The following is a 9844-nucleotide window of genomic DNA, read 5'->3' as shown; positions in this document are numbered from 1 at the left end:
GCCTATCATACCCGAATCGTTCTCCGCAAACCAACCAAAGACAATCAGACTATATCCTCTATCAAACTACACATTCGGCACCAAGGAGACGCAGCCTGAAGAGGACCCCTCAGTGCTCGCGCGCCTAAAGCGTTTAGAAGAACACTATGAGCAGTATGGAATGCGCCGTACTTGTGAGGGCGTACTAGTATGTCACGAACATAACCATCCACATGTTCTCATGCTACAAATTGCAAATGCTTTCTTCAAATTGTAAGCATGTTACCCGAGTCACGGCGTCCTGCGATTGAGCCTGCTGACGTCTTTGATAATAGGCCTGGAGACTACCTACAACATTCAGATGACGAGATCGAAGGGTTCAAGGCGAGGTTAAACGAAAGACTTGCGCCGGTTGGTTCACAATTCACTGGCGAAGGCGTCAATGAAGATTGGGAAGTCGGTGACACCCTGGCACAATGGTGGCGGCCAAACTTCGAGACATTTATGTACCCCTTCCTACCGGGGCATGTTACTCGACCGAAGGAGTGTAAAAAGTTATATTTCCTCCAGCTTCCCAAAAAGAGTATGTTACATCTCATTTTGAGCGCATGGATTTAAGGATTTATAATAGGATCATAACACTGACATTATCTACAGAGGTTCTCTCGGTCCCCAAGAACATGAAATTACTTGCAGTACCCCTCTTTGAATTATACGACAACACCGCGCGTTACGGGCCCCAGCTTTCAGCAATCCCTCATCTATTATCTCGGTATAACTTTGAGTTTGTTGATGAGAACGATAATGTTGTGGCTGTTACTCCTGGCCACCAGGCTAGCAATGGAGTCCATCCAAAGAGCAAAGTATTGGCAGGCGGAGAAGACACAGCAAATGGACAAGACATCGGGATGGATGAATTCGCTCCAGGCGACCAGGAGTAATTTTGTTATTTTTTTGTTTATTAGTTCCATTTGCTGGTAGATCTCTAGCCTGGGCCGCTCATGCGCTTGTTTCGTCTCTGTTTCTTCAATTGCTGATATTGACGGTTTCTTATTATTATGGGATGGCTCGAATATGGAGAAATCAACGGTTAAGTTAAAATGATCAAATTATTAGCGAAGGCTATCATCCTCGCATCTCCTTGATTCCCGTTCGTGTCAGTCAAGCATAACCCAATATATATACATATATATATATATATATATTCTACTTGGGGTGTTTAGTTGTAACTTCGGTGTTATTGGCAGAGACAAATTAAGCAAGCGCTAAGCCGAGGCTGAAGTGACATTTATTTCTTGGTGACGTCGTTCCTGATTCCGCAACCACCAACAACACTACACTTTGTATAATGCAATGACAACGCCATCTATCATATACTCTGCTGTCTGTAGCTATATGGGCCTTGCTCTTAAATCACCAGCTTAGACTGATACCATTGAACTCGGGCTCGGGCACGCAGCATGCTTCTTATCGGCTTAACCGGCTCAATAGCCACCGGCAAATCGACAGTCTCGTCCCTCCTCTCCTCTCCCCCCTACAACATCCCCATAATCGATGCAGATGTGCTGGCCCGAAAAGTTGTCGAGCCTGGGACTGCCGGATACCGTGCTATAGTCGACTACTTTGAACCTACAACTCCTGATCTGCTACTCCCCGAGGAACAACCCGGTAAAGGGCGACCCTTAAACAGACCAGTTCTTGGCAGACGAGTATTTGGCGACTCTCCAGAGCGAAAAAGGGACCGATCAGTCCTTAATGGAATTGTGCATCCTGCTGTAAGATGGGAGATGTATCGAGCCTTGCTTTGGTACTACATACATGGACATTGGGCTGTCGTTTTGGACGTTCCTCTTCTTTTCGAGAGTGGATTGGATGCTCTTTGTGGGACTGTTATTGTTGTTGGAGTCAAAGACCCAGCTGTTCAAATGCAGAGACTGCGTGCCAGGGATCCTCATCTTAGTGCTGAAGATGCGGAGAATCGTGTGAGGAGCCAAGGAGACGTACAGGGAAAGGTTGAGAGGGCAGAGTTCAGAGGGACCGAGAATGCAAGAGGTGTTATTGTCTGGAATGATGGAGATAAGTCAGAGTTGGAAGTCGAGGTTAGACGAGCAATCACGCATATCAGTTCCACAAGCCCCCAGTGGTGGGCATGGGTGTTACTGCTAGTTCCTCCGTTAGGGGTTGGGGTAGCTGCATGGAACCTGGCCAGAAATTATAGGGAGAAAGCAAGATGGGAAGAGAAGCAGCGGAGCGACAAGGCAAAGCTGTAATGGAAACAGAAAGGTCTATATAATATCTCGGTCATATGTAATATATAGTGCAGTTTGTGGCAGTAGTAACAACTGGGTATCATTAAAATAGAACATTATTTATGATGCCAAACAATCCATGGTGCTACCAACACTGAAAACACGCTCAAAATAGATCCAGTTTGCCAGAAAATTCATATATTTTCCCAAGGGAAAAGGAAGAAGCTTATTGCCGATTCTTCCAATTCTTTCCTTTATTTGACGCATTCCCGCTGATGCCTCCTGATGATATTCGGCCCATTTTAACGGCACGACTAAGATTGACTTTCTTTGCGCTACTTCCGGCATTTGAATCTGTTTTAGGTGTTTCTGACGGTTCAGGAGTCTAAGGAAGTCTGCGTGAGCCGCTAACTCCAAATTTTGACCAAGGAGATAAAACATATGGAGCACTCACCTCTGTTTGGCGTTTCTTCTTGAAACCCCCATAGCTCTTCCTCCCTGTATATGTAGTTTCAATGCTATGGTTTTCTTCGTCTTTTATTTTGCCTATTGAATTTCGGGGCGCTGCAGACTTTAAAGCCCCAGGAGGGTATTCTAATACCCATTGGGTTTCTCCTGCATCCGCAGCTTGTCGTGCTATAGCCTCTGACCTTTTACTATCCTCGGCTCGAATTGCAGCTGATATCGCTTCTATATCAGAGCTGTTCGATTGTGCTATGGAAGGTTCGGAAGGTGAACCTTCAACCAGCTTTCGTCGCTTTGAGCTTGGGGAAGATATATCTTCGGCGCGCTTGCGGCCTGAGGGGGATCCCGAGGGTGATTGAGTTGGGGTTGAGTTATTACTAGCTCCGGAAGCGGCTGCTCGTTGCATAAACTAAATATAATGTTAAAATCATTTCTGGAAGAAGTTAGAGAACAGTAACGGACCTTCATTGTGAGCAGCCTCGAGGACATGCCCTTTGGCTGCGACATGGTTGCAGAATCTATAGTTAGTAACAGTCGCCTGGTGCGGATATATCAATTGGATATTCCTAAAGAGCCCTTGGACACTATTGAAGCGTATAATTATTATTTCTTGGAGCAGCGTCCTTTCTTTCTCTTCGCCGATTCTATTTATTTGAGATCTTGATGCCGAAGCGCGATAAATAAATTTTAATATTCCGCCAAGCGCCGTCGCTTGCGCGCTTAGTTAGTTAAAGCGGCAACAACCAAACCACCTCTCATATCGAAACAAATCAAATCCACCCATCTTCAACAACTGCGAGGCCAACTTATTGCATCCGGACCGCCAGAATGTTGTCGTCTACACGATCACGGCTGTGCCTTTTTGCGGCGCAGTCGTCCCGCTATGTTCAGCGAGCCACATACACCTCGACGGTCCCTCGTTTGAGCGAAAACACTATTCCCACCAATAACCCAAACCCCCAGAAGCCGGTTACGAGCATATCCGAGACCAATGCCAGAGAGCCCGCATCAATGCAAGAGACAGTTGAGCAGGCGCAGAAGCAGCTTTCCATGCAGGCCCCAAACCGAGCAACTACTTGGGCGAAGAACCAGCAAGAGCGGTCCAAGGCCATGGCTGGTCCACGATTCGAGCAGACAATCATTGATTTCCAGGTCAGTCAATTGATTATGGGCGTTTTCGGGGATGTATATGGAATAATGAAGAGATCCTGTGTCAATTGGGTACTCTACATGTTGTTTTGATGAATTGTGGACTAATTGGTGATAAAACATACAGCCTCAACCTTATGCCGCCATCGATCTAATCCACAAACAGCCCGTACGATGGACAAAGGAGAGAGTCGTATCGTGTGACGGCGGTGGTGGCCCACTCGGCCATCCCAGGATTTTCATCAACACCGACAAACCCCAGATTTGCCCTTGCGAATACTGCGGCCTTCCCTTCGTGAGTGACGCATCCGAATATTCAAGGCTATGTCTATTTAATTACGTTCAACTGACACGTATAACTATATAGGCAAACGAACACCACCGTGCAGTCCTCGAGGCTCAGCCAAGAACCTCATACCCACTAGAGGCTACTGGGGATGCCGCTGAGATCAACGAAACACAACGTATTACTCCATCTGGCTTTGAGCAACGATAGGTTTAATTCATAGTGTGACCATTCCATATTACTGTTTTACAAATCAAGTTTCTGTATTCATTATGTACATCTCACCAATGTATCTGTGGTTTCATTTAGATTATTCTTGTGAATACAAAGGTTAGAGCAACCTCAGCCTACACATACCCCAGAATGTCAAGTGTAGACACAAGCATAAGTTGCCACGATTCAATATGATCCTTTAATATGAAGCTAGTGGCCGGCATAGATGACAGTCAATACGGTTACAACTGCGATTTAACCCAGTTAGGCTTTCTCTTTTCTCGGAATGCAGCGAGGCCTGGGAAGAACACCAGTTAGTGAAGGAATCAACAAATCGAGATGTACGGAAGCATTCTGCCTTACCCTCAGCCAGATTTTCGCCTTCATAAAGCTTTCTGTCATACTGAGCCCTGATGTTTCCAACGGCAACCTCCACGTTTCCTGTTTCCCAAGCTTCTCTAAGCCCAGCCTTGGTGATGATAAGAGCATCAGGACTAAGTTGAGAAATCTCTCTAGCAAGCTCCAATGTCTCTTCGATCAACGACTCATGGGTCTTGGATATACGGTTCACGAACTGCCACGCTTTCCCTTCCTCGGGAGAGATTACTCGGCCTGTCATGGCAATTTCAGATGCAATTTGCAATCCAACAATACGCATCAAACGTGCTAAGCCACCGGCAGCAGCATAGACGCCACGCTTTGCTTCAGGTAGGGAGAACCGAGCCTTTGGTGACGCGACCACCATGTCACTGATTAAGAACAATTAGTATAGATTGACTATCGGCAGGGTACTAGGCAGCTAAACATACCAGTTTAAGCAAATCTCGAAGCCACCGCCGAAAGCAAACCCGTTGACGGCAGCAATGATAGGCTTTTTCCCTCTCCTCTGGCTAATACCTGCGAATCCTGACCTGGGATGGCCGGTCAAATAAGGCTCTGGGGGCGGGTTTATTGCATTTTGTTCAATTTCTATGAGGTCTTGTCCAGCACAGAATGCCTTGTCACCTGCCCCAGTAATTATAGCAACTTGCATGGAACCCTCATTTTCAAACCAAGTCCAAAGTTTCTCAAAGTCCCAGTGGCCCTGAAATGGGATGGAGTTCATATGTCTGGGGCGATTTATAGTTGCTAGTAGAACCCCTTGTTCTGGGTAGGAAAGGGTGTAGAAGGGGGATTCTGGGGGACTGGAGGAGAACGACATGGCTAGAGGTATATTTCCCGCTACTTATGAAGCAAGCTGTTTATATAGAGGTAGCCTATGGAATATATCACCATGAACTGCTGAGCATATATGCCTGGGTATGGTCTAGATAGAATGTTACTTGTTGTCGTTCGTCTAGATAAGCAGCCAGCGAAGGTCCGTTCGTGCTAGTTACTCTCGGCAATTCCTCGGCTCTTTACCAGCAGGCCGAGGCCCGCTTATATAATCACACCAACACAACGCCAAGCATCTCGCTCTTTTGCGACTTTTGTTCGCTTTCGCGACATCCAACGACACGATCATCGCAAGGAGTCGAAGAAGACGAGAACAAGCAGACTTTTCTGCAGTGCCCTGTCAAGATGCAAGGTGACGGGAAGACTGGAGAGCTACCCTCAGCCAGGTAGCTGGGAAAAGTGGTTACTTCTCATGACGTCATACCATTCCTCTCGATATAGAAGAAGTAAACAATCCGGCCCTTCAGTGATACTACGTATCAGCTCTGCGAAAAAGATACACAATGTTATGGCCCTTTCGAGTACCCAGTACCATGCCGTACTCATCAGAAGACAAGTGGATGGCAAACCCTCCATACGGACGCCGACCAGAGAACGGACCGTTTGGCGAAGTGCAGTGGAGAGCACGTTGTCAATGTCAGCGGGTTGAATATGAAATAAGTCGAAGAGAGCCATTGGACTCCAAATTTTGCCACTGTAATGGCTGCCAGACATTACACGGTTAGCATATTTAGCTACTGAAGTCCGTGTTTGCCGTTAGTCACTGCGTTTCTAACAATTGCTCAAGGAGCGCCGTTTCAATGGGCGGCCATTTTTCACAAGGACGATGTCCAGTTCGTGCGCGGTCATGATTCACTGTATTTCTATAACAGCTCTACCATGGAACCAGCGCATAGCCTCCCGTGCAAGATCTCCTGCTCCAACTGCCATTCCTTGATTATGGATGAAGGGAGACATGTCCTGCTGCTTTACCCGGAGCTGATCAAACATGACAGCGGGCCAGACCGCCAGAAGCTAAAGGAAATCTTCTATCCCAAGTATGATCCCAACTGATTGCGGATTTAAGGGTATCGTGATACTGGCTGGACGCTGACTCCGGTCGTCCTAGGTCGCATATGTTCTACTCGCAGCGAGTAGTTGATATTCCCGACGGAAAGCCGAAGTGGATAGGAATCAACGGCTCGAGTGAGTTGATGGAAGGAGAGCCGTAGACGTGAAGCTTCTTTCTGTAGTTAATCCCGTAGCACCAAAAAAAAGCATCATCACCGGCCTCTTCTTAACCGACTCTTCTCTCCTGCCGATCGCATATATAACGCTCCCTCAGACTAATAATCACTTTGTCGACTCTATTTTTATGTATTTTTATTTGGTTATTTATAACTGGTAGTTTAGCTAGCCGCCGCCCCGCATTCATGACGTCGTGGTCGCAAACCACATCAAATCGAGCTTCGTGGCTTCACATCTTCCTCATCCTCATCTTCATCCTCGCTTTCTTCCCAGACCTCTTCATCACCGTTCCTTACTTCGTCTACCAACTGCTCTCCTCATCCTCACAGCCCCCCGCGCCTCCTAAACCACAGCTGCCGCCGTGCTCAACTATCTGCACACCTGCAATACCCACCATGTCTTGGTTCCAGAAAAGGATCACTCTCCCCAGCCGTTCGCGAGGATCATATCTTGTCACAGACCATATAGTATCCCAGATCCCGGAGATTTCTTCATACAAGACCGGCATACTTCACCTCTTTGTCCAACACACAAGTTGTGCCCTGAGCCTGAACGAGAACTATGATTCAGACGTGCGAGAGGATATGAGTGACGCTTTGGATAGAATCGCACCTGAAGACCACAAGGGAGCTTTGTACCGCCACAGCGCAGAGGGGCCAGACGACATGCCGGTAGGAGAGTTTCTATTACAATGCAGTGATTTGCAACGATGAGAGCTAACCGGTTGCACTCTTCTATTCCAGGCCCACGTCAAATCCTCTCTGATCGGTGCATCTGTCACAATTCCAATTACGAACGGGCGGCTGGCTACAGGAATGTGGCAGGGAATATGGTACCTGGAATTCCGCACCAGTAAGCATACCCGGAATGTTGTGGCTACGATCCAAGGAGAAAAGGCATGACTGGAGGGAGAGACACAACCCCAGCCCACTCTGTAGCCCGGAGCGTAGATAACAGGTAGTTCTTTGGTTAGAAGGCTGCGTTGGGAGTTTGGACCGACAGATACAAGACAAAGAGCCTGTAGCAAACAGCACAAGAGACTCGAAAGTGATAATTATGACTCCTACTAAATATAAGCTCTTAGAATATACTAGCTGCCTATAAAATAGCTTGTACCTGACTCCAATCACATTACATCACAGAACATCCATCCTTCCCCGCTAAACTCCAGACAAATAGGCCCCATTTGTATGGCTTTGAATTTATATTTCAATGCATAGTTCCTGGAGATGAATATTGTATTCAAAAGGCTTCGGAGTTGACGGAATTTATCGCAACATCTGCAATTTGATAACGGCAACAGCAACCAGGCAACCCTAACTGTTATTATCAGCATCCTAAGGCAAAAACACAAGTTACGTTAAGGATCAGAATCACTATCCATACAAGTCTCAGGTATTTCAAACCGCTCAGAGCAATAACCAAGATGGTTTCTCAAAAGAAACGACTCTACGTCGCGCTGTACCCCAGCGGAGTTACCAATAATGCAGAACGCAAGTGAGTGCAACTATCTATCATTTTGAGCATTAACTTATATAACTATGTTACAGATACCACTGGGCCTTCCTGGTCGGACCCAAAGCCGAGGAGGCCGACGAGGTGCCCGGAAAGCGTTATCACGTCAAGAACAATCCACTCAAGATATGGGAATACGAAGAAGTTGAACTACGCAATGTAAAAAACACCGTCAGTTTGCTTGCACGCCTCCTTATTGGGAAGATAGAGGACGAAGATAGACTGGTCAAGATCTTCCGGGAAGTCCCTATTGTCCAGAACGACGAAAGCTGGAGGTGCCGTACTTGGGTTAAAAATGCTCTGGTTGCAATAGAGACTGATGGCAAGGCAGTTGGGACCTCAGTACTTGACTGGGAGAGGATCGAAGCCAAAGCGAGGAGTTATGTTGCAGACAAGACCGCTGGAGGCCGATATGACAGTCTCGACAAGCTTGAGCATCCCAAACCTACATGGGATATGCTGGAAAACAAGGAGAAGCTACCATAGGGCCCGAAAAGTAGAGATTTCTTCCACTTATTAGGCATGTTTATTGGCAATGGTGTGGTGATCAGTGGCCAGTATCAAGTATGGTAAGCAAATTCCGACTTGATGAATCCTTAACCTCCATTAGATAAATATTTTGTAGTAGAACAGAGCAAGAGGAATGAGAATCAATGTGTATTTATGACGGGTATCTATATGTATTATATCTCTCCCCACCACCTTTGGCGGGTTCTCTCCATCTTTAGCTGTTCGGTATAGGGGTCCAGGAAGTTACCTATTAAGCCCTGCCACTGTGTCTTAGTATACATAACTTGATATGCAGCCGTATACTCCCAGTAAGATGGGTACCAGCCGGCGAACTCCCAGTCGATGATGCTAATGACTTTCCCCCCTTGAACAAGGATGTTTGATGGATTTAAGTCCCCATGAGTGAAAACGGGCTCTGGCCATGGGCCATCTTGCATCTCAACCATGTCCTTGAGATCTTCCCATTCATCAGGCTCTATCTGCTTTGGCCGATCTTCAGGTGGCTCGAAGCCGTCCCTGAGCCAATAATGGAAGTCATGGATGGTTTTGAAGGGTCCAAACCGTGGTTGGCAGCGCGCTATTCGAGAATCATATAATGATCCACCGGCAAAGCTATGGACTCCTGTGCCAGAAGGAGGCTTTAGTGTCCGTAATTCCTGTAGCATATCCTTCAACTGGGCAAATATCTTTTCACGGGACTCCTCGGAGCATTTATTGTAAGTTGATGCCAGGCTGGATCCTCGGACCCTTTCCATCACGATATATGCGCGACCCTTGTGGACAAACGCGCAGTGGACCTTGGGGACTGGAATAGAAGTGTTCTCAGCAACGAACTGCATGGTTGCTGCCTCCGTTAAATGAACCCATGCGCCTGTTTTGACGATCTTGTGTCTTGATATAGGGATACAGTAGCCATCGCGCTTGAAGAACTTGGCCGTCGTCTTAAGCGCGAGAAGGGTGAGAAAACGCCGTATCCTCGTAGATTTTATTGCCAGCTCTTCTGAGCCTGTATGGTCCGTGCCGGTCAACATCTCTT

The 9844-nt window shown here is 47.0% G+C and overlaps 6 protein-coding genes across 6 annotated transcripts; 4 read left to right on the top strand and 2 right to left on the bottom strand.

Moving 5' to 3' along the window:
* Nucleotides 1-258: 258 nt before the first annotated feature.
* On the top strand, nucleotides 259-920 carry ARB_00821 (uncharacterized protein; the record flags this gene model as incomplete). Its single annotated transcript, XM_003012893.1, has 2 exons — nucleotides 259-562; nucleotides 637-920. The coding sequence occupies 2 exons, from the start codon at nucleotides 259-261 to the stop codon at nucleotides 918-920; spliced, it is 588 nt and encodes a 195-aa protein (XP_003012939.1).
* Nucleotides 921-1439: 519 nt separating this feature from the next.
* Nucleotides 1440-2249, top strand: ARB_00820 (uncharacterized protein; the record flags this gene model as incomplete). Its single annotated transcript, XM_003012892.1, has 1 exon — nucleotides 1440-2249. The coding sequence occupies one exon, from the start codon at nucleotides 1440-1442 to the stop codon at nucleotides 2247-2249; it is 810 nt and encodes a 269-aa protein (XP_003012938.1).
* A 1272-nt stretch (nucleotides 2250-3521) lies between these two features.
* Nucleotides 3522-4338, top strand: ARB_00819 (uncharacterized protein; the record flags this gene model as incomplete). Its single annotated transcript, XM_003012891.1, has 3 exons — nucleotides 3522-3845; nucleotides 3970-4137; nucleotides 4210-4338. The coding sequence occupies 3 exons, from the start codon at nucleotides 3522-3524 to the stop codon at nucleotides 4336-4338; spliced, it is 621 nt and encodes a 206-aa protein (XP_003012937.1).
* Nucleotides 4339-4540: 202 nt separating this feature from the next.
* On the bottom strand, nucleotides 4541-5542 carry ARB_00818 (uncharacterized protein; the record flags this gene model as incomplete). Its single annotated transcript, XM_003012890.1, has 2 exons — nucleotides 4541-5090; nucleotides 5151-5542. 2 exons carry the CDS (start codon nucleotides 5540-5542, stop codon nucleotides 4541-4543), a joined length of 942 nt encoding a protein of 313 aa, XP_003012936.1.
* A 2667-nt stretch (nucleotides 5543-8209) lies between these two features.
* On the top strand, nucleotides 8210-8784 carry ARB_00817 (uncharacterized protein; the record flags this gene model as incomplete). Its single annotated transcript, XM_003012889.1, has 2 exons — nucleotides 8210-8280; nucleotides 8334-8784. The coding sequence occupies 2 exons, from the start codon at nucleotides 8210-8212 to the stop codon at nucleotides 8782-8784; spliced, it is 522 nt and encodes a 173-aa protein (XP_003012935.1).
* A 197-nt stretch (nucleotides 8785-8981) lies between these two features.
* On the bottom strand, nucleotides 8982-9839 carry ARB_00816 (uncharacterized protein; the record flags this gene model as incomplete). Its single annotated transcript, XM_003012888.1, has 1 exon — nucleotides 8982-9839. One exon carries the CDS (start codon nucleotides 9837-9839, stop codon nucleotides 8982-8984), a length of 858 nt encoding a protein of 285 aa, XP_003012934.1.
* Nucleotides 9840-9844: the final 5 nt, after the last annotated feature.

Source organism: Trichophyton benhamiae (assembly GCF_000151125.1).
Source record: "Trichophyton benhamiae CBS 112371 chromosome Unknown contix00201_1.exp, whole genome shotgun sequence".
NCBI classification, from domain to species: domain Eukaryota; kingdom Fungi; phylum Ascomycota; class Eurotiomycetes; order Onygenales; family Arthrodermataceae; genus Trichophyton; species Trichophyton benhamiae.
This window is presented reverse-complemented; position numbering and strand designations above follow the sequence as displayed.